Source organism: Wyeomyia smithii, chromosome 3, assembly GCF_029784165.1.
Source record: "Wyeomyia smithii strain HCP4-BCI-WySm-NY-G18 chromosome 3, ASM2978416v1, whole genome shotgun sequence".
Classification (NCBI taxonomy): domain Eukaryota; kingdom Metazoa; phylum Arthropoda; class Insecta; order Diptera; family Culicidae; genus Wyeomyia; species Wyeomyia smithii.
Genome location: NC_073696.1, coordinates 8,580,822 through 8,605,517, shown reverse-complemented (window position 1 = coordinate 8,605,517; position 24,696 = coordinate 8,580,822). Strand labels below are relative to the sequence as shown.

The window sequence follows — 24,696 nt, the reverse complement described above, 5'->3', positions numbered from 1 at the left end:
CCCTGCTAGTCGTTGCCATCCATGGTGAGATAGGTCTAGTCGTCCAATACCACTGCCGCGTCGCGATTCACCGGGAAAATTGAGTTGACCATCTTATTCAACCGCTGTTGTTGCGTCATTGCCTGCAGCTCCGAGACCAGTGGACGGGACTGCCGCTTCCTGTATGTATGTCCATGTTCTCCACACTGTTTTAGAGCATGCACCAACCTCTCGGCCAAGTGCACGCAGCGACTTTTCCTCTCGGTCTTCTTCTTCAGCATCCTTTGAAGCTTCGCTCAGGGTCGTTTGCCGTCCGGAACCGGGCTTTCTTTCGATGCTCTGATCGTTGGCCAATAGTATCAAGATGTTGTAGATGCCAGAACCGGCATACCCTTTCTACGGAGTAGTTTCAAGCCGAAGTTCATTTTGAAGGTTGTATAATAAGGGAAATAATTGAAGCAGGCAAAATTCTGTCAATTTTTAAATGGCCAAAACTTCACGAAAAATGAACCAATTCTGACAAAACAGGTTTCATTTTACTGGAAAACTGTCATAGTTTCCTAGTATTACTTGAGAACTGGACGTGACCAAGGGTCACTGGAAATGTTTCGGATTTCCGGAGTGTGTGCCAAAGTGTACATTTTTGCAACGCGTAGAACTTTTTCTGACATTCTGTTTCACTTAAGTTTATATGTTGTCAATAGATCAGAATTTATTTCGGGTTCATTTGTAGCCAAAGATCGAAAATTCGCCAAGGAATCATCGAGGTATGAATTTATTAAGTATGGGTGTTGATTTTTGCGGTTTTTTCCCTGTTGGGTACTAATTTTATTTGAGCTTGCAGCACTCTAGCAGAATTCAATCGAACATTGTGGGTGTGTAGGTCTTATTAAACCAAGCAACTTTGCAAACTTGCGTTTGAAAATTTATCTGGATTAACATTTACGAAGGTCAGCTTATTTTCACGAGGATTTTCTCTAAAAGGTTATTTATGCAGATTTTCAAATTAACGTGGTTTTTTACGCGAATTTTTGAATTAAAGCGGGTTTTCAAGCGAATTTCTGAATTAACATGGTTTTTTCACGAGGCATGTATCCCCCGCGTAAGAAAACCTAATTGTATTTGAACTTTTTTCTTATGAAACAATATATCTTAGTAAAAATTATCTGAACTTTCCTTCAAAAATATAAAAAATGAGTTAAAGCTCCTACTCTGAAAAAAATATGATTTTAAAAACAAAAAATGATTTTAGAAAAGATCGGTGATCTCAGGTTTTCTCAAATGAAGTATTTTAGATAGACAATTTAGTTGCCTAAAACGTTCTATGCGTTGCAAAAATGTACACCTTGACACACACTCTTGAGTCCGAAACATTTTCGGTTTAGGTTGGTCACACCAAGTTCCCAAGTAATACTAATATAAAACTGTTTTCCAGTGAAATGAAACCGGTTATCAAAATTGATCCATTTTTCGTAAAGTTCTGGCCATTTAAAATTCGAGAGAATTTTATTTATCTCAATTATTTTGTCTACCCCCTGTATAAATCAGGATACTTTTTTGGCGCAACAATTTCGTTGATTTGGTTTTTAGTGGAACTAAAAATTGTTTGTTGGGTAACAGATACTTTAAACTTAAACAGTTACAAGTTAAACTAAACAACTACCAGAGAATTACCAATAGACTGCCGCTATGCATGTCCATTATATTATAAGAGGTGGCAAGCCATAGAAAATGCATTTTATTACAATTTCGTATCATTGTTTTTTATGAGATGGTGCAAAAAGTTTGGATATTTTCTTAAAGTTCTCTAGTACTAAGTTGTCTAATTCATCTGTTCTTAGGAAACTAAAAACTATAAATACCTTTTTAGTTACCATTTTTTCTCAGAAACTCAGTGACACCCGGGACGAACCTTTACTCCACCCGCAACAATGCTAAATCTTGTCAAATAGCAGCACCCAACAAATACCTGGCGGCAAAAGCAACTCCTGGGGTAGGGTAGGAGAGGTCTCCTTCTTTTGGGTCTTCTTCTTTTGGGTCTCCTCCAGTAACCAGCCGCACTGACTTGTGCTCACCCTTATAATGTCGATAATTATCGTTAACGTCAAAAAATTAACGATAATATCGATGAACGGCGTTTATCGATATTATCGATAAGTATCGATAAGTTTCCCATCACTAGCTGGGATACGGGAACACAATAGTAGAGGGTGATTCGACTTTGGCTTAGAATGAGTTATACATTTCCCAGTAGTTTAATTGGCCAAAACACCTTGCCGGAGACAACGGAGATTGCGGGTTCGAGTCCCGTCTGGACGAGGGAAAAAATTTTCTAAGCCTAAAAGTCACACCTTTTATTCCCGTTCATTTTCGCATTCTCGAAAAACTACATACATTGCCTGCTTCACTAAACTTGATGATTGCATTTGAGAATATGATAATTGGTGTAATAAATCAAATTACATAAATACGGCCATTATTTTAATTCCACTGAGTTTCATTTCACATTTCACACATTCACAGTTTCACTCATTTTTCTATTCAATTTTTTGTTCAAACCAGAATTAATTTTGTAAACAATACAATAAGTTTTGTGAAACACCGATTTTGGCCGTAGGTTCTCTTAGCAACTGATGCAACTCGTGGTTCATTCGTCGTCCCCATGACCCATCTTCCATCTGCACTCCACTCATCTGTACGCAGCACCTTCTGTTCGAAAACCCCAAGAGAACGGTGGTCCTTCACGAGCAAGGTCCATGTTTCGTGGTCGTAGAGGACTACCAGTCCAATAGTTGAGTGTTCTGTAGATGGTCAACTTTGTCTAGCGGCGAATTTTGTTCGATCGAAGCGTTTTTCGCAGTCCAAAGTAAGCGCAATTTCCAGCCATAATGCGTCTTTTTATCTCTCTGCTAGTGTCGTTGTCGGCGGTCACCAGTGAGCCCAAATTCACTGTCTTTTAGAAATCGTGGTGGGAGGCTAACAGAGTTTTCCCTCGAGCCTCTACTTCTCATGTATTTTGTCTTCGACGTGTTTAGGACTAGTTCAACCCTGGTCTCTGCTGTAACATCGCCGTTAATCTTAACTCGTCATAGTACTGTTTCCACCTCACCCTCGCTTCTCAGGAGATTTCCTCCCAGGTTGCTGCACATATCGGCTTGTGAAACGTATCCTTTACGCGAACTTTTCATTTTCTCGTAGAATTTATGGATCGTATGTTCCTCTAGCAATCTTCGAGAGAGCCTGCGCCCAGCTTCTCTTCCGTTAATAGCTTCCAGCTGCTGCGCACATTCCTAGGCACCGTCTAAAGTTTCGAGCGCATGCATACTGCAACTAGATAGTAGTCCGGACGTTGAGAAGAATCTGCCGTCGATTGGGACTCCAGGTGGCTTTGTGGATATCTTTGCGGGGGAAGAAGGTGCTTCGGGCTACCATACCACGTGCGGCTGCAAAGTTTACGCACCGTTGACTGTTGTCCTTCGATACAGCGTGGCGGCTCTTCGGCCAAACCTCTCGTCCTATCTTAGCTTTCATGTCGCCGGTGATAATTTTCACGTCCCTTCTAGGGCAGGCGTCATACACTTGAACGCTGCCTTATCGTCGTCGTGGGGGCAATGCACGTTGATGATGCTGTAGTTGGAAAAAGGCCTCAGTTTTCACATCCTAGCATTAACCGCGTTGACGCAACCTACCCAGTACTACAAAACCGGTTCCCAGCTCGTTGATAGTGCCACAGCTCTGGTAAAAGGTGGTCGCCCGATGCTCACTTTTCTTTACTTTCCGTCCTGTCCAGCAAAGTCTCTGCAGTGCTACAGCTTCGTAGCTGCGTGTTTTTATGCAGAGCAACTTCCTGTCTCGCTGGAGGACAATCGCCGGACCAGCTCTGTTTAGAGTCCTACGCTGACATCAGGACGCTTATCAACCGCTCCTAACATAAAGATCAGACGCTGGTTTGAGCCGCACCATCTTGGTAAACAGACGCTCGAGTTGGCGAAGCATTTCCTTTATAGCCCAAAGATGGTTTACGCGCCAATGGTCGCATCGCACCTGTTCACTTAGCTTTTGTAGGATGACAACATTGCCCAGGCTATATTAACCAGTTGTGTCCATGTTTCAGCTCGTGGAGGTGTGAGATAGGAACTTGTGAGAGCCGGAGCTAAATTTGACACTTCCAGGTTGCCTGCTCACCGTTTAAAGATGGGAATGACCGATCAATCTCATTGTACAAGTTTTGGTGACTCAATACACTTCCAATGATCAATCACTGCGCCGGCCACGCCTTAAATTCGTTTTCATAAATTCTTGCTCATTGTAGAAATCGAAGCAAGCGTGCGACGCGAGTAAACGTTTTTTCTTTTTCGCGTCCGCGTTTTTACAGAAAAATTTTAAATTCTGAAACACAAACCGATTAATTAACAAAAGTATACACATAAATTTATTCAGCTATATATACCACTAGTGCAAGGTGTGAAATATTGTTGGGCCAATAAGCCAGTGAACCGTTGAACGTGTTAGTTTAGTGAGTGAGTGAAAGTCACACGATTGTGGAAAAGAACAATTTCGAATTGATGTTCGTAATAGAATCCTAGACGGCACTAATATAGTTTATAAATAAGGCTAAGTATTTTTTTTTTACATAATTCTATTTTATCCTGGATTTCATCAATGGGAATGCAGGATTATTTAAATAACGCGTTTAACGTAGTAAATAGAAGAATTGTCGCGTAATAGTTAGATGGTATTTAGTAGATTTGAACATTTTTTAAGTAATTGGGTTGTTTAGCTATTCACGGATTTCGGATTTTTACATATCAGCTAAATGACTGTAATTTTCTGGGCAAAACGTGATTTTTTAAAACTTTATATCATTGTCCTTCGATTTTTAAATGAAGAATGAAAATCGCTCCAAAATCGCTACAATGACAGTTGGTACATGGGCGAACTGTCATTGTAGCGATTTCGAGCAGATTTCAAGCAGTTTTAATTCGTGATTTAAAAATTAAAGGACAGCGAAAGAAATATTTGGAAACTCACGTTTTGCTTAGAAAATGTAGCTCTTTCAGATGACATTGGTTTCTGCTTTGCAGAATTTGTCTTTTGGTACGAGGAGAAAAGTTGTCTATACAACTCCATACGGCCCATGTCTGTGGAAAACACAAAGCTGCACTTACCAGCTTTGAAAACAAATGAGTACAGTCTTTTCTGCAAAAAGAATTGGTCTTTCAAAAAACATGCAAAGCGATCCCGTATACCAATGAATGGCTATTTTAAGCAAAAAGAGAAAGTAGAGATACAGAGAGTGGAGTATCAAAGTTTGGTTGGCGGTTAGCTTCACATCGCCGTCCATTCGAGACCGGATATTTCTATTGCTGCATCAATTTTGAGTCGTGTGTTAGTCAACCAACATGTGCTGATTTAGTAGAAGCCAAGCGAGTCCTTCGCTACCGGAGGCTGATTGGACTGGAAATGTAGTAGATAGAAAATCAAGTTCTGGATATGTTTTTCGTTTAGAAGGAGGATTTGTATCATGATGTGCTCGCAAGCAATCTATGTAGCTCTTGCTTTAACAGAAGCTGAATATGTTTCATTATCTGAATGTTACCAGAAGTTGCTATGGCTGATAAAACTTATGACCGTGCTTACAAGTAAGGATATAATTTTTCATCAATTGGAATAAATCATTCACTGGCCAACCACAGAAAAAACTATTCCTATTTCCAGTATATCTCTAATAAAATTCTCGATAGGTCGCAGCTGGGGGACGTTGGACAGGTTCTCTCAATTTCTTCCAAGGATCGCTTCGAGTAGCCAGATCCGGCCAGAATACCGCGTTTTCACCCCTATGATACGCAACTTTCAGCAGGAATTTCGTACTATAAATTTTCCCGTTCACGTCCAGTCTGGAGTAAAACAGAGCGGCTTTAACATCCCCTCCTCGCTGATTGTCAGTCACAGCAGCACCTTCTTGGAGAAGTGTGAAATGAACTTCACCTCGAAGCTCACTTCCTTCGCGGGGGATGTAAAATACGAAATGCCCTGCCAGTTGTTACCATGGAAATCGAATTGACCATCTTATTCAGCCGCTGCTGCTGCGTCATTGCCTGCAGCTCTGCAACCAATGGATGGGATTGCCGCTTTCTGATATGTACGGCCATGTTAGCCAGGTACTTTTTTACTGTTTGGCCGGTTGCACCGACCTCCCGACCAGGCGATTGCCGCAATGTAGCCACTTTTCCGGTCTTCCTCTTCAGCATCCTTCGGTGCTTCTTGTGGCTCAGGGTCGTCGCCCGCCCGCAACCGGGCTTCTTTCGATTCTCTAATTGTTGTCCAATAGTGCCAAGATGTTGTGTGTGTAATTGTGAAGTTTTCAACAGTTCCTTTAATGTGTTCAGGAGCGATCGTGATTTATCACTATCTGATAAGAAATCAGGTGGAGGAGTGCTTGTAGCTGTTGGGGTTCAGCATGATTCTGAGCAAATCATAACCCAGAAACATGCCGAATTTGAAGATGTCTGGGTTAAAGTTCTGTTGAAGGGTGAAATCCATATTTTCGTATTTGTTTACTTTCCACCCCACTTTGCCAAAAAGCAATCATATGAAAAATTTTTAAGGACGGTAGAATTAGTGAATGATGAGTCCCACACTAACTCAAAAATTCATATATATGGAGATTTCAATCAAAATGATGCTGATTTTATTGTAAACGATGATAATGAATCGCTTTTACTTCCTGTAGTAGGAGAAAACGAAACTCTGCAATTTATTTTTGACGGTTTTAGTCAACTTGGATTAAATCAGGTAAACTCAATCCGGAATGAGCAAAACTGTTTTCCACTGAGTTTCATTTCACATTTCACACATTCACAGTTTCACTCATTTTTCTATTCAATTTTTTGTTCAAACCAGAATTAATTTTGTAAACAATACAATAAGTTTTGTGAAACACCGATTTTGGCCGTAGGTTCTCTTAGCAACTGATGCAACTCGTGGTTCATTCGTCGTCCCCATGACCCATCTTCCATCTGCACTCCACTCATCTGTACGCAGCACCTTCTGTTCGAAAACCCCAAGAGAACGGTGGTCCTTCACGAGCAAGGTCCATGTTTCGTGGTCGTAGAGGACTACCAGTCCAATAGTTGAGTGTTCTGTAGATGGTCAACTTTGTCTAGCGGCGAATTTTGTTCGATCGAAGCGTTTTTCGCAGTCCAAAGTAAGCGCAATTTCCAGCCATAATGCGTCTTTTTATCTCTCTGCTAGTGTCGTTGTCGGCGGTCACCAGTGAGCCCAAATTCACTGTCTTTTAGAAATCGTGGTGGGAGGCTAACAGAGTTTTCCCTCGAGCCTCTACTTCTCATGTATTTTGTCTTCGACGTGTTTAGGACTAGTTCAACCCTGGTCTCTGCTGTAACATCGCCGTTAATCTTAACTCGTCATAGTACTGTTTCCACCTCACCCTCGCTTCTCAGGAGATTTCCTCCCAGGTTGCTGCACATATCGGCTTGTGAAACGTATCCTTTACGCGAACTTTTCATTTTCTCGTAGAATTTATGGATCGTATGTTCCTCTAGCAATCTTCGAGAGAGCCTGCGCCCAGCTTCTCTTCCGTTAATAGCTTCCAGCTGCTGCGCACATTCCTAGGCACCGTCTAAAGTTTCGAGCGCATGCATACTGCAACTAGATAGTAGTCCGGACGTTGAGAAGAATCTGCCGTCGATTGGGACTCCAGGTGGCTTTGTGGATATCTTTGCGGGGGAAGAAGGTGCTTCGGGCTACCATACCACGTGCGGCTGCAAAGTTTACGCACCGTTGACTGTTGTCCTTCGATACAGCGTGGCGGCTCTTCGGCCAAACCTCTCGTCCTATCTTAGCTTTCATGTCGCCGGTGATAATTTTCACGTCCCTTCTAGGGCAGGCGTCATACACTTGAACGCTGCCTTATCGTCGTCGTGGGGGCAATGCACGTTGATGATGCTGTAGTTGGAAAAAGGCCTCAGTTTTCACATCCTAGCATTAACCGCGTTGACTCAACCTACCCAGTACTACAAAACCGGTTCCCAGCTCGTTGATAGTGCCACAGCTCTGGTAAAAGGTGGTCGCCCGATGCTCACTTTTCTTTACTTTCCGTCCTGTCCAGCAAAGTCTCTGCAGTGCTACAGCTTCGTAGCTGCGTGTTTTTATGCAGAGCAACTTCCTGTCTCGCTGGAGGACAATCGCCGGACCAGCTCTGTTTAGAGTCCTACGCTGACATCAGGACGCTTATCAACCGCTCCTAACATAAAGATCAGACGCTGGTTTGAGCCGCACCATCTTGGTAAACAGACGCTCGAGTTGGCGAAGCATTTCCTTTATAGCCCAAAGATGGTTTACGCGCCAATGGTCGCATCGCACCTGTTCACTTAGCTTTTGTAGGATGACAACATTGCCCAGGCTATATTAACCAGTTGTGTCCATGTTTCAGCTCGTGGAGGTGTGAGATAGGAACTTGTGAGAGCCGGAGCTAAATTTGACACTTCCAGGTTGCCTGCTCACCGTTTAAAGATGGGAATGACCGATCAATCTCATTGTACAAGTTTTGGTGACTCAATACACTTCCAATGATCAATCACTGCGCCGGCCACGCCTTAAATTCGTTTTCATAAATTCTTGCTCATTGTAGAAATCGAAGCAAGCGTGCGACGCGAGTAAACGTTTTTTCTTTTTCGCGTCCGCGTTTTTACAGAAAAATTTTAAATTCTGAAACACAAACCGATTAATTAACAAAAGTATACACATAAATTTATTCAGCTATATATACCACTAGTGCAAGGTGTGAAATATTGTTGGGCCAATAAGCCAGTGAACCGTTGAACGTGTTAGTTTAGTGAGTGAGTGAAAGTCACACGATTGTGGAAAAGAACAATTTCGAATTGATGTTCGTAATAGAATCCTAGACGGCACTAATATAGTTTATAAATAAGGCTAAGTATTTTTTTTTTACATAATTCTATTTTATCCTGGATTTCATCAATGGGAATGCAGGATTATTTAAATAACGCGTTTAACGTAGTAAATAGAAGAATTGTCGCGTAATAGTTAGATGGTATTTAGTAGATTTGAACATTTTTTAAGTAATTGGGTTGTTTAGCTATTCACGGATTTCGGATTTTTACATATCAGCTAAATGACTGTAATTTTCTGGGCAAAACGTGATTTTTTAAAACTTTATATCATTGTCCTTCGATTTTTAAATGAAGAATGAAAATCGCTCCAAAATCGCTACAATGACAGTTGGTACATGGGCGAACTGTCATTGTAGCGATTTCGAGCAGATTTCAAGCAGTTTTAATTCGTGATTTAAAAATTAAAGGACAGCGAAAGAAATATTTGGAAACTCACGTTTTGCTTAGAAAATGTAGCTCTTTCAGATGACATTGGTTTCTGCTTTGCAGAATTTGTCTTTTGGTACGAGGAGAAAAGTTGTCTATACAACTCCATACGGCCCATGTCTGTGGAAAACACAAAGCTGCACTTACCAGCTTTGAAAACAAATGAGTACAGTCTTTTCTGCAAAAAGAATTGGTCTTTCAAAAAACATGCAAAGCGATCCCGTATACCAATGAATGGCTATTTTAAGCAAAAAGAGAAAGTAGAGATACAGAGAGTGGAGTATCAAAGTTTGGTTGGCGGTTAGCTTCACATCGCCGTCCATTCGAGACCGGATATTTCTATTGCTGCATCAATTTTGAGTCGTGTGTTAGTCAACCAACATGTGCTGATTTAGTAGAAGCCAAGCGAGTCCTTCGCTACCGGAGGCTGATTGGACTGGAAATGTAGTAGATAGAAAATCAAGTTCTGGATATGTTTTTCGTTTAGAAGGAGGATTTGTATCATGATGTGCTCGCAAGCAATCTATGTAGCTCTTGCTTTAACAGAAGCTGAATATGTTTCATTATCTGAATGTTACCAGAAGTTGCTATGGCTGATAAAACTTATGACCGTGCTTACAAGTAAGGATATAATTTTTCATCAATTGGAATAAATCATTCACTGGCCAACCACAGAAAAAACTATTCCTATTTCCAGTATATCTCTAATAAAATTCTCGATAGGTCGCAGCTGGGGGACGTTGGACAGGTTCTCTCAATTTCTTCCAAGGATCGCTTCGAGTAGCCAGATCCGGCCAGAATACCGCGTTTTCACCCCTATGATACGCAACTTTCAGCAGGAATTTCGTACTATAAATTTTCCCGTTCACGTCCAGTCTGGAGTAAAACAGAGCGGCTTTAACATCCCCTCCTCGCTGATTGTCAGTCACAGCAGCACCTTCTTGGAGAAGTGTGAAATGAACTTCACCTCGAAGCTCACTTCCTTCGCGGGGGATGTAAAATACGAAATGCCCTGCCAGTTGTTACCATGGAAATCGAATTGACCATCTTATTCAGCCGCTGCTGCTGCGTCATTGCCTGCAGCTCTGCAACCAATGGATGGGATTGCCGCTTTCTGATATGTACGGCCATGTTAGCCAGGTACTTTTTTACTGTTTGGCCGGTTGCACCGACCTCCCGACCAGGCGATTGCCGCAATGTAGCCACTTTTCCGGTCTTCCTCTTCAGCATCCTTCGGTGCTTCTTGTGGCTCAGGGTCGTCGCCCGCCCGCAACCGGGCTTCTTTCGATTCTCTAATTGTTGTCCAATAGTGCCAAGATGTTGTGTGTGTAATTGTGAAGTTTTCAACAGTTCCTTTAATGTGTTCAGGAGCGATCGTGATTTATCACTATCTGATAAGAAATCAGGTGGAGGAGTGCTTGTAGCTGTTGGGGTTCAGCATGATTCTGAGCAAATCATAACCCAGAAACATGCCGAATTTGAAGATGTCTGGGTTAAAGTTCTGTTGAAGGGTGAAATCCATATTTTCGTATTTGTTTACTTTCCACCCCACTTTGCCAAAAAGCAATCATATGAAAAATTTTTAAGGACGGTAGAATTAGTGAATGATGAGTCCCACACTAACTCAAAAATTCATATATATGGAGATTTCAATCAAAATGATGCTGATTTTATTGTAAACGATGATAATGAATCGCTTTTACTTCCTGTAGTAGGAGAAAACGAAACTCTGCAATTTATTTTTGACGGTTTTAGTCAACTTGGATTAAATCAGGTAAACTCAATCCGGAATGAGCAAAACTGTTTTTTAGACTTTTTATTCACCAATTGCACGGAAGATTTTAGTGTTGACAAAGCAGAATATCCCCTATGGAAAAATGAAAAATTTCATACTGCAATTGAGTACTCGCTAATGATTGATACCGAAAGATCACGACCCTCTGATCATGAGCCTGAATATAAATATGACTTCACTAAAGCAAACTTTGAACTAATCAATCGTAAATTAACTGACATCGACTGGCAATCACTTCTAAAAAATGAAATAGATATGAACAAAGCGGTTGATAATTTTTTATCATCACTGTATAGTGTTTTAGACTCAACTGTACCAAAATCAAAAAAAAAAAAACGGTTAGCTCAAAAGATCCCATTTGGTTCACCAGAGAAATCAAAAATTTAAAGAATAGGAAACAAAAAGCTCATAAAACTCACAAAAAACTTAAAGACCAAAGAAATTTGGACAAATATTTGAACATTTGTGATGAACTGAATACTAAAATATCTATTGCGTATGAGAACTACAACACAAGGGTGGAAAATAACATTAAATCAGACCCAAAACAGTTTTTTAAATTTGCAAACGATAAAATGAAGTCTAATAACTTCCCATCTCGCATGCAATATGAAGACTTTGCCAGTACTGACTCAAAGCAAATCTGCAACAAGTTTGCGAGTTTTTTTTCAAACCGTTTATAAAAATAGCGACGAAGTCAGGGACTTCGAGTATTTCTCGCACTTGCATGAACAAATAAATAACGTATCTATTAAGCAAATAACTGTTCAAGAAATCCTCGCAACACTAAAAGAACTGGACGCTTCAAAAGGTCCAGGTCCAGATGGAATTCCACCCTCACTCATGAAAAATCTTGCTCCTGCCTTCGTAAAACCCTTGTTTTGGCTTTTCAACTTATCCCTTACGTCCGGACAGTTTCCATCAGTCTGGAAAAAATCCTTACTTATACCGATTTTCAAGTCAGATAAGAGATCTGACATCAAAAATTATCGTGGCATTGCAATAATATCATGTATTCCTAAACTTTTTGAAGCTATCGTAAACCAAAAAATATTTAATCAGGTAAAGAATCGCATAACGTGTAACCAACATGGTTTTTACAAAGGGAGGTCTACGGCTACCAACTTACTTGAATTTGTTGATTTCTCTCTTGCGTCTATGGACAGAGGCAACTTCGTGGAAACTCTATACACGGATTTTAGTAAAGCTTTTGACAGAGTAGATATTTCCATGCTTATGTTCAAATTAAAAAAACTGGGATTTGAGTCAGGCCTACTTAAATGGATTGAATCTTATTTGACGAACAGGACACAAACGGTTAGGTTTAAGGGACACCTTTCTGTACCAGTAAAAGTGACATCTGGAGTTCCACAAGGCTCCCATTTAGGCCCTTTGCTCTTCATTTTATTTGTTAATGACGTTACCCTTGTGTTGAATCGTCTCAAAGTATTGATATATGCCGATGACATGAAACTGTACATGGAAATAAAACACAAATCAGACATCCAACAATTCCAACAAGAGGTTGACATTTTCTACATTTGGTGTAAAAAAAAGTCTTCTTGATCTCAACGTAAAAAAATGTAATATTATATCCTACACAAGGAAAAGAAATCCTGAACATGCCAGTTGCACTCTTGCACATCAAGTTGTAGAAAGGTGTTATCAAATTTGAGATTTAGGAGTAATTATGGAATACTAACAGTTGACCTCGAAATCTATGTATAATGAACAGAAGGTCTTGCGCGGATACGGAATGTAGTACCAGGGTTTCGCTTTTAACTATCAGACTTATTGAAGCACCCGTTTGAGTATTGACCCTAAGGAATTTTGGATTCTGTAAAATCAAGCGATCGCCAAATCAACGCGCTAAGCGTACTGGTAGACCTTTGAACGACAGACCAAGCCAAGACGAATTTTAAAATCTAAGTAACCGCATATTTAAAAATTCAGTACGAAAATGTTCCAGCTGATTTATTTAATAATCATATTGCGATACAGGAAGCTATTTACCCTATTAGCAGTTATTCTTTCTCAGTAAACACAAAAAAATACGAAAAAATGGATGCGTGTACCAAAACCTTATTAACTTAACTATCTGCTGCTATAAAAGGAGCTGATTTAAAGAGAGATGAGTGAGATTGAAAAAAAGTTTTCCTGAAAATGTTTTGCTTTTCTCTTCAATTGTTTATTTTTTGTTAAAATTTATGTAATGTGAAATTAGCCTGCATAGTTCTTTGAGCAATGTTTCGATTTATTCAGAGGTTTCTAACAACAGTTCAAGGCTTTTCCATAAGTACAATTGTTACAAACGGTGTCCAAAGTGAACTTGCTTTGGTTGATGGTTCAATAATTTTAATTATTACAATTGGATTGAACTGATCCGATCTGCTTTTATAAAGAATACAAGAATGATTTTCTAAGGTGAAAAGTTTAGAATAGTAACTCGAATATTCGTAAAATTCGATTGAGCTCTCTTCCTCATTACACTACTATCTAGACAGTTCACATCCAACTTCTATTCCAGTTTTACAACCTCGTGACGCTATACTGTCGTTTTACACACAGTTGTTCCAGTTTATACGGAGTTTCCTATAAACATGGGACAACTATCAATAGAACGACAGTATAAGAGGACTACATGTAAACGAGCTCGCAATGAGAGATAGCAGCAGAACTCGCGACACTTTGCTTGAGAGCGAAAGTAAACTGACTGCGACCATCAGTTTTACGACAGTCGTGCCGTAGGTTACCACGCATCCCGACCAACAAACCGGTATTTCACAAACACAGCATTTGCCTCACATATTTGGTGGACTCAGCTCTGACCAAAGTCCAATTTAAAGTCGAACTTTGAACCGTAAACAAACGCCACGATGGCACTCCGCAGCAGCTTCAGGCCGCATTTGCTGCACCAATTGAGCGCATCTCTTATCAAGCAAACGCGTGGATCGGCTTATCAGGCGAGCAGCACCTGTAGTAAATCCTTTCGCGCGATTCATTGCCAGTCTGTTTTGCGAAAAGCGGTCAATGTCAGAGAGCAGCCACAACTTGTAGAAACTCCACTGATAAGGTCTGCCTCGCTTCAATGTAGCGATGCCGGAGATAGACACCAGCAACGACGCCAGCTGGTGATTGAACTCACCGATGATCAGCGGTACGAGTTCCCGCTAGTTTGGTTACGTGACAATTGTCAGTGTTCAGATTGTTTCCACCCGAAGTCCTACAGTCGCATTTTAAACTGGGAGACATTCAACGTGGACGGCGTGCGGCTCGACACCTGCACGGTAACGGCAGACGGAACTGGGCTAGAACTGGTTTGGAGTGATGGACATCGGTCGGACTTTGTCAGTGGGTGGCTGCTGGAGAGGAATTTTAGTGATGATAATAGTCAGCAGTATCTGAACAAATGGTACAGACCTCGACCGAGATTGTGGGCTAAACGAGATTTCAGGGAAGTTTTGAAGCAGTTTGAGTTTGGGGATGTGATTAATTCGGATGAAGCCTTACAAGGGTGGATTGAAGCATTGATTCGGTACGGTGTGGTGATGATTAAAAATGCTCCCCTTACAGAGACGGAGTGCCGACGGTTGGCCAATAGAGTTGGGTTTATTCGGAAGACTCACTACGGGTAAGCGTTTTTTTTTTTTTTTTTTTTTGAACCAATCTAATAGCGATGAAACTTTTTTAAGTACGTTATCTTTGTAGTGAGGAATTCATTGTCAAAGCTAAGGAAGGCACTAGTAATGTAGCCTATCTATCAACTCCGTTGCAGATGCACACGGATTTACCTTATTATGATTATAAACCGGGCTGCAATTTGTTGCATTGTTTAGTGCAATCACAATCTACTGGGGGACAGAATCTGATTGCTGACGCCTTCTATGTGGCTGATCGAATTCGGACGGAGTTTCCGAAAGAATTCAAGCTCTTGAGTGAAACTCTCGTTAACTGGACCGATGTTGGTGAGGATGAAGGCGTACAGTTTCACAGCATCTATCGTGCACCAGTTATTTGGTGAGTGGTTTTTGAGTTGGTATTATAGTTTAGCTGAATTCAATCGGAAAATGTTCTAGCATTGGTCGTGACGGATGTTTAGAACGAATCAATCACAGCGTACCACAGAGGGACAGTTTCTTCAACGTTCCTCTGGCGTCTGTGGAACCATGGTATCGGGCGATGTATCGATTCGTCCAGCTTATTCACCAGGAAGCGGTAGAATTCAAAACGGCACCCGGTGATATTCTAACGTTCAGTAACATAAGGATGGTACACGGACGAACGGGGTACACGGATACAGACGACAACACCCGCCACATCGTTGGAGCCTATCTCGATTGGGATGAAATTTACTCGAAGTTGCGAGTGCTGAAGCGTGTTTAAAATAGTTTATCCCGGTTTGCTCGATAATAATAAAAAACCCACTAATTTTTGCCTTTCTCCTAGAAAGGTATAACAATCACTTGCAAAACCGAAAGTATAAAAGTGCTCCAAAGGGCCGAATGGCATATATCACTCGACTCAGCTCGACGAGCTGAGCATTTTCTGTATGTGTGTGTGTGTGTGTGTGTGTGTGTGTGTGTATGTGCAGATTTTTATTCTCACTCACATTTCTCAGAGATGGCTGGACCGATTTTCATGAAATTAATTGCAAATGAAAGGTCTTGTTGCCTTATAAGACCCTATTGAATTTCGTTGTAATCGGATTTTTAGTTTAGAGGTTATGTTTAAAAATGTGAAAATCATGAAATATCAATATCTCAGAAACTACACAACCGATTTGAACAAAATTGGTCTCAAAAGAACGGGCTACCTAGAAAACCCTTAAGTTTTGAATTTCATAAAGATTGAACTTGTGGTTCAAAAGTTATGAAAAGAAACGTGTTCTGAAGACTGTTTAATCTCACTCATGTTTCTCAGAGATGGCTGTACCGATTTTCATAAAATCAGTTTCAAATGGAAGGTCTAATTGCCCCATAAGACCCTATTGATTTGTTTTGCAATCGGACTATTACTTTGCCTGTTATGTTTAATAATGTGAAATCCAGCTATGCAAAGGAACATATTCCGAAGACTACTTGGACTCGCTCACTTTTCTCAGAGATGGCTGACCCGATTTCCACAAAATTAGTGTCAAATGAATGGTCTAGCTTCCTTAGAAGACTCTATTGAATTTTACTGTAATCGAACTGTAACTTCATTTGTAGTGTGCCGACTTGTGAAAATCACGAAACTTCATTATCTCAGAAACTACACAACCGATTTGATTATTATTATCAGATGAGCGGGCTAGTTAAGGGTTAACTGATGAATTATGATTGAACACGTGGTTTCAAAGTTTGGCTGCCCTACACGTTCCCATTTCATTTGATTATAATCGAACTTAAGCAACCGTTATGTATTAAATTGTTAAAAAAACAACGAAAGTCTATTATCTCGAAGATAACATGACTTATTTGAACATAACTAGTGTCATACGAACGAGTCATCTCTCAAACTTACAAACAACAAACTTCATAACAATTTGATATGTGGCTCAAAAGTTATGGAAAGAAGAGAAATTCAAAGGCTATTTAAAACTATACCTGCTTTGATTGATACATGTGGCCTCAACATAATTTAAATGTGGTGTCGTACTATTTGAACGTTCCAAGTTCACTGATTCCTTGCGGTTTGTTTGAAGTCTGCAAATGCACGACGAATCGGCCATAGGATATGATCAAAGTCAAATAACAAATCGTTTGAAATGATTGGTTTTATCGAAATGACAACATCCTCGTCTTTTGGCTTCTGCACATCGCCTCAATTCTGAATATATTCATATTGGGTGGTATTCTGTCATTATCAGCAGACTTTCAGGCATCAATCTGACAGCGGAAATACCCATATTGGGAGGTATTTTTGGTTGTTTTCCAGAAACTAAAAGTGGTCGTCTTCAAATTCAAAATAGTGTTCAGGGTCAATGTTTGGTTTCTATGCATCATCACGTTTACGGAAATATCCATATTGAGTATTATTCGGTCATTTCCGACTGTTGCCTATAAGTTGCCATTTAGCAATTCAAAATGGTGCCTGAGGTCAATTGTTAGCTCCTTGCATCATTCTGGTTCCAGAGATACTCATATTGGATAGTATTTGTTTATTTTAGGCTGTTTTTCACAAACCGGTAGTCGCCATATTTTAATGCCCTTTCATTCTTCATCAAAACAATTGAGGTAGCCTCATTGAATCAAGTCTTCCAAACTCGAAGAATTTGCGAACAGTTTTAACTAGCGGATAAAAACGGACTCATTGAGCATTGTGCATTGTGGAGAACATTTTGATTAGAAACTCCCGTTGTCACTCGACACTTTTTCGATACTTCCTAAATCTATCAAATTTCACTTCTCTGCATTGCACTTGAATCACTACTTGAAAAGTAAACATTTTTACACTCCCTCACTGCAAACACGAAACTACTATCCGCTTACTGCGATCAAAAAAATCGTTACCAAATATCAAGTGACAAACGGTGGTTCATCTACATTATACGTAACCAAATTTACACTGCTGTAGAACCCAGCACAATTCGGCTTTCCACGACCGGTAATGGCGGTTTTTCACTCCGTTATGGCGATTGAAAATTACCCGACCTACAGAAAACGTCAAAAAGGGCTGCGTGCACTGTCCGCCATCACCACTCGTGGAAAGCTAAATGGACGCATTTGTAAGTCTTGCACAAAAACATCACCGAAGGACGTTTCTTTCCAAGTTCCGGATATCGACAACCCATTTTTGTGTTTTATTACAAAAGACAATAATCAATCACTGTATTTTTTTTTCTTCTGTTCAGTTTCACCATTTTTTCATTGTTTTGTTTTCCAAATCTATTGTTCTGAACTTAAGATTTTCTTCTTGACACTTGCACTTTGGCGTCAGACTCGCCACTAGAGACGCGCAAATATTAGCGTGTGTAATCGTGTGTGTTTGTGTGTGAATAACGGAACTAACTCCGCTGGATAATTGTTGTTTATTCTTATTTTGCTTCTTCTTCTTCTTCTGACTGTATTCTTCTTCTTGTTTTTCATCATGTTCTTGTTTATCAATAATATACGCGTAATATAACCAACTAATCAAGTAATATAATGATAGTATTTATGCAATAATAATTATAATAATGATAATAGAACTCTTCCTGCGCAGTGCTACTGCTACCACTCATACCATCGTCTTAATCATCTCTCTGTGTTGATGGATTTTTGTTTATTCAGTTTGTTCGAAAATATCCACTTTGCTTGAGAAGCTTAATCGTGTTTGTTTAATTTTCAATGTCTGTTGTATGACCCTTACAAATTCGCTTCTAGCGCGCACCTAAACCAATAATGCCAGACTTTTCCATTGCAGTTCTTTTCATTTTCTTTTCAGTTGATAGTTTTTTGTTGTGTATATATATATTTATTAATGTATGATGTATATAGATGCAACTGAAAAACCCAGTATTCTATAACAAAGAGAAAAGCAGTGTTCGAAAAATGTGATTCCGAGTAGAAGTTACAGTTTCTGCTTTTTTTATCCTCTTCTTCTTTCTCACCAATAAGCCGATAAATATAATTTTGCGTTGAAACATTCCACCTTGGAAGGTTATAGTTGTTGTTGCTGTTGTTTTTTTTTACATTCTAACAATATATCCTTAAGATGATTACAGTTTTAAAATTCATCGATTTCATCATTTTTTCCGCCTCCTCATTGCCGGTTAATTTAGTAACTGCCAAGCAATTGATCACAAATTTTAGTTTTCCGTTTTTTTTTTCATTTTCATACTTCCTTCTCTCTATCTCAACGCCACCGAATTTGTTTTTCATTTAGCTTTCTGTTATGTTTCTCTTTGTCTGTTTGGTTTAAAGTTTGCTACCAAAAATATACGCCCTTTCCGTTGTGGTGGATTTCACTGTTTTAAACTGCGTGATGTGAAATTTTCCTTTTTTTTTCTTTTTGAGAGGCGATTAGTGGTCACGACAAAAACGGTGTGTAGAGGGGTCTGACTAAAACAAATCGCATTCCACCTTTGGCTGTCCGCTGAACATAAAACGTTCGCTGACAGTTTATACAAACTTCCTGCATTCCTGCGTCCGAGTGCCCTTAATGGTAAGGTTTAATAGTAAATGTTACTTCTTATTTAAGACTTAAAATAGTTTCTTACTTCGTTTGTTACTAACTTTTACATGTTTTTTAATTATTTTTATTTATTTTTTGTTTATAAAAAAAGTTACTAAATAAATGAGGTAGAAAATTATAATTCATATCATACAACTTATCGGCGCTCGTTACTCTCGGTTTTACTGAGTTGTGTAACATTCTATGTTTGTTGTTTCAGTTCTAGTCGAGTAAAAATTACTACACTGGATTATTTGTTTGCTGTTTCGTGTTGTATTTGACGCAGAAACCATTCATATACAAGTTAGTAATTTTCAGTTGCGGCGTAATTGTTATATAGTTAGCAAATTGGCTCTCACGAAAACGAAAATTAATAGGCATAAGCAAACACGACTGTGTAAATTGTCGCAAACGGCAAACGGAGCAGAGATATATACGTTAATTAAAACTCAAAACTGTAAGATCGCTACCAGTTCTTCAAATGCACGGTATAAAATGGCACCTAAAATCGAAGAATAGTTCTCGTTTCATCAGAGATAGGAATCAGTTGGAAGGTATTCTGTTTCTACTCGACGTTGCTCATTCAGGATGTGAGGATTTTGCAGTTTCTATGATTTTTCCTTACAGTCAAATTGCGCAAAACAAAAACTAAAAATGCAAGCGGCTAGTTATAATTGTTACAAAATTCATATTCTAGGACGATATTGGCTGGTTCTAAGGGTGAGTGTCTATGTACGTGTGTCGGTGTATGTGTATGTGTGCATCCATTCAAACGGTTTGAGCAAATAATGATCTTATTCTCATGTTTCGTTATCAATAGAGGTTAGCGCCAAGTTAAAAACCAAAAAGCGCAATCAGGTTGTATTCAATATTTATAGGATCTGTTTTTGTTTGTTTATTATTACCATCTAAACACGCAACTTGTACACAACTGCTACTGTCTCTTTATTTCTGACCGTCTTTGCGGTTTATCAAATGAAATATTCACCTCTCGTTTCTCCGCTCTACTTAAAGGTATTTAAACCACACTCTACCTCAACTGTGTACTTGTTTTTTTTTTTCTTTCTCTCTCTCTTCTTTTCTATGTATTTGTTAGTTAGCTTTCTCAATCTATACAAATAACTCACATAACACTGGTTAGATGCTCTGATTTTCTGTTTGCTAAACATACACCACCTTCCTTCACTTTCCATTTTGTTACTTGAGTTGTTTTGTTTGGTTGTTTGTTTGTGTTTTTTTTGTTTTTCTTTAGAACATTCTTCTTTTCTGTTTTGTTCAACATGCGGTCAGGTTTGCTTTGCTCGTGTACATCTTTTTGTTTGCTTTGTTTGCTTTGTATTTTCAAAGGTAGTTTTGTTCTTTTTTTTTTTGTTTTTGGTTAAGTGACTAAAAGAATATTTTGGAGTACAAAAACTCAAGGAAAGGGATGTTAAATTGTCTGTTGACTGTTCAGGGAGATGCTATGAATAATTAGAAAATGAGGAGATTTTGGGTTGAAAACGGTTGCCGAACTTTTTGACATCCTCGCGGGATAAATATGTCACTTTTGCATGGTTGACTTTTAGTAAAGTATATAATTTATATGCATTACATAGCTGATGTTTTTCCAGCTACTACGCTTTATAAGAGGTGCTAGAATTCTGGGTACTCATATATTTACTCATATAATCATAGCAATAATGCGTACAGTTTACAATAAGCTTTTAGCGATACTCGTTAATTCAGTATATAATGTAGGATGCGTGAATTTTAGATAAAGGAGGATTTTGTTTAAGAAAATAATCTAGTAAATTTAGTCATGTCGTCGAACTAATATTTAAAATTATGCTAATCCTTCTGCAATTATAGTCAAAAAAAAAAAAAACATCTCAGTAGGCAACTTCATCTGTCAGTGTTTACCAGTGTCAAAGCATAGAAAAAATAAGATAGCGAGCAATTTGTATATGTTATTAATGTCAAATTCGTTTTTACGGCAGGACTATCCCGTCCCGCTTTGCAGCTGAAAAAAAAACACTTTCCGAGCAGTTGCAATGGTGCGCGTAATACCAGAGGTAACTGTCACTTTTGTTTTGGTCATTATCGCCATTGTCTTTTATCGCATTTGTGCTACCTTACGAAAAATTTGCCGATTTACTGAAAAATGAAAAAATAACAAAATTAAATAAATAAAATTCAACCTGATGACCTGATGAATTGACACGCGAAGAATGATAATCAAAGCAAACCGGTTTTGACACATTTTTTTTTGATTTTGACACATACGTGTGAATGTGTTGGTGTCTTCAAAACTGCACTCTGTTTCTTGCACGGACTGTCCGGGACGGAAAAAGGGTAGTCCAGGATAGTCCGGAAAATGTAAAAAAAAACAGTGATAGGACAAAGTGTAGTCCGCGGGGTAGCTACACCGCAAAAACGAAAACGACATAAATGTTTAACAGTTATCATTATAGTGTAGCATAAACGAAAGTAAGGCCGTGAAGTGCAGCGAAAGTTACTACACTTTCCGCAGGGAAGTCGTTACGGGGTTGTGTAAAAGGTAAGAAATTCGGAAACTGCATAAATCGTCGGGCCCGTTCGTAAATATTGCAATTAGAATTCGCTTTTGACAGTTAATTCAAAAAAAAGAACATTGCTGCCACTGTTTTCAGTATTTTTATATCCGATGGCAAATTTCACGAAATGAAGTGTTTGGAAAAAAAATCATGTTGCAATTTTCAGTGCATACGATGATCTTGTTGAAGGAAAAAGTAATCAAAAAACATTGCAGAAGGATTGCAGCATTTTTTTACTAGAAAGCCTTAGAGTTTCGATCAAATTGAAAAGCCCTAAACATATTAAAATCAATTTTTATACCATATTTTTACAGTATACAAATCAAATCGCACTCCATCCCCTCTGTTATGAATCGATATAAAGATATAAACCTTTAGGTAAATTGCGCTTCTTTCCACCCTGCTGTCCCTTCATTTGTCTTCAGTTTTTCTCTCACAGTCTCTCACAATCTGATGCATAACAAATAATTATTCCTCAAACACCCTTTCTTCCCGATAGCCGTTGATCGATTTCAAGGTTTCCTCTGATTAAGTTTGTTTTTGTTTTACGTGTGTGTGTGTGTGATTTGTTGCTACTATTTATGTTTGATTAGTTTGTTTAGCTTCTACGGGCGCACTCTCGCTACTGTGTAGTACATCTACTGACCTTCGGTTTTCACCTACAATTTCGTCACTTCGTGGTACACCGGAAGCCCCCCGCTCAGTTTGGCATTTCAATTGATTGTTTCTTGAGTAATCGTGGTTGGGGAAACAACACAAAACAAAAATTCAAAATTTGCAACAACAAAAAACGTATTTCTGGGGGCTTCCGCCAGCCGCACTGACGGTTATTTGTGTATGTTTTTTATCTCGGTTTGCATTCTTTCTGTACAAATGTGTTAGTATTACTCTGGCAATCTCATAAATTACATTTTTAACGGCAGTTTTGTTGTTTCAAAAAAAGTTCTGTCTACGTCTTTTTCACGCTGCTATTCTGTTTGTTTGCTACATTTTACTTATTTTTCCTCAGTAGTAAAACAATACTAACACTATTGGCTAACCATACTCTGATTAGTTGTATTGTTTATCTTTGTCTGTTTCGTCAGTTGTTTTGTTGGTTTAGGGAAGCTTACGATTGGTACACTACCGATTGGTGATCGAAATGGAACAGAATACGTAATATGGAAAATACGACAGTCGAGGATCGGGTGCATGGAAGGACGGGAAATCGTTTTTATTTTTTTTTTTCTTCACTTGCCTGAGAGTTTTCGATTATGTTTGTAACACTTTGCCACAGTTTTAATTGTTATTTTTGAGGACTCAAAGTGGTCTAGGTAGGGACTATAACCAAAGTGATGACTAATCCTATCGATCCTGGCAATTATTGCGGACTCTGTTAAATTGTTTACATTGCTGAGAAGGAGGTACCGTTGTCGAACAGCGGCGGTTAATGTGAATACCTTATGTTTATAATATTGAAACTGGTTATGCTCTAAATGCGTAAATAAAAAAAAAAAAAAAAACAAAATCAAAAACTAAATGACTTTAACATAGTTACTCTATTTGGGATGTTCTTTTCTCTCTCTTTCTCTCTATCTCTTTACCAGTTAATAACAAACCAATCCAATTATGAAAAAATTAGAAGCCAACTGATCCAACAAAACATGGCGATCAACATTAAACACTCACATGAAGCGCCCTCTGTTCCAAGTAACACATTTTATTATAATCTAACAGCATTTTTCTCAATATTCTCAGGGTGGAAGCATAGTGCTGCACTAATTTCCACGTCTTAAATTCTGGTCAGTAAAAAATGTGAGTAACATGACTTCGACTGTTCGCCTTTAGTATAGGGTTCGCGGCTGCTCTGGTTGAGGATTTGCTGTGATTTTTTGTATTCACAGTTTTAACTTTCTGGTTTCTGGAGGTACATGTTTTTTTGTTCTGTTTTACTTTTTTTCTTTAGTTGTGACTTGTTTTTTTTTTCTTTATTTTTTAAGGAATGGAGATATGTTAAAAATGGGGAACCATAACAAATGAATCAATCATCTATGTTTCTCTCATTTTAGCGGGTTCATTTGTGAATGTACTGTACGTGTGAATACGTCTGTTTGCTCGTAAACCGAGGAAATGCATACGATAAATAAAGAGATACTAATAAATAATTATATATTACTATGTATCAAACCTAGCTGGACAATAAAATCGAACATGCAACACATCAATCAACCATTCAATGAAAATACGATTTAAGATAGAACGTACGGACATTTTGTCAAGTTAAACTTGGCTGGCTTTACATTAATTCTCAAACTTAAAGTCTTACTTTCTTATCCTATCCTCATAGGCTCTCCCGTGCACAAAATATGTTCTGTTTATCCTAGCATTTCCATGATAAACCGTTAACTTACACAACTACAGAAATTTCGCTCATATTTCGCTCAATTCATCCACATTAGTGGTACCCATTTTCTTCAGCTTAAAAACTAGACATGCTTACCAGCTAAAGTGTGTGTGTATGTGTTTTTTCCTTTTTGTTGTTTGTTAATTCCTAAATCGAGAGTTCATGTTTTCACAATCAGCATTTTGTTTAGCACTACCGCGTGCGCCAGGGCGGAGGCCTAGACCGGCCATCTAGACCCAGGACGGACCTCCTCCACCCGGCTCGCCTACGGCAGTGATCCGCCTCTAGCGAATATTTGCGAGGGTTTTCTTGATTCTGAGCGCCGTCAGACGGGCGGCCGGATTCTGGTACCAGCATTCCTTCATCACCTTGGAAATCGCGTGCAGCGTGTCGGAGGCGATCCACCGATTCGGTATGCTCGGGCGCTGCCGGTCCGTGCAGACGACCTGTGGGAGGGAAAAAGAAAAACAAAATGATTATCCCCTTCCTGTA

The 24,696-nt window shown here is 39.1% G+C and overlaps 2 protein-coding genes across 3 annotated transcripts in view; one reads left to right on the top strand and one right to left on the bottom strand.

Moving 5' to 3' along the window:
* Positions 1 to 13,854: 13,854 nt before the first annotated feature.
* On the top strand, positions 13,855 to 15,572 carry LOC129729958 (gamma-butyrobetaine dioxygenase-like). Its single transcript, XM_055688888.1, has 3 exons — positions 13,855 to 14,767; positions 14,845 to 15,153; positions 15,213 to 15,572. The coding sequence occupies exons 1-3, from the start codon at positions 14,013 to 14,015 to the stop codon at positions 15,517 to 15,519; spliced, it is 1,371 nt and encodes a 456-aa protein (XP_055544863.1). The 5' UTR covers positions 13,855 to 14,012; the 3' UTR covers positions 15,520 to 15,572.
* A 2,335-nt stretch (positions 15,573 to 17,907) lies between these two features.
* The window catches only part of LOC129726643 (TGF-beta receptor type-1), a 96,214-nt gene continuing 89,425 nt past the window's right edge, over positions 17,908 to 24,696 (bottom strand). For both annotated transcript variants that reach the window (XM_055683591.1, XM_055683592.1), the window contains exon 8: positions 17,908 to 24,650. In XM_055683591.1, the coding sequence (XP_055539566.1) occupies positions 24,489 to 24,650 (162 nt within the window). In that variant the 3' untranslated portion in view covers positions 17,908 to 24,488. The remainder of the gene's footprint in view (positions 24,651 to 24,696) is intronic.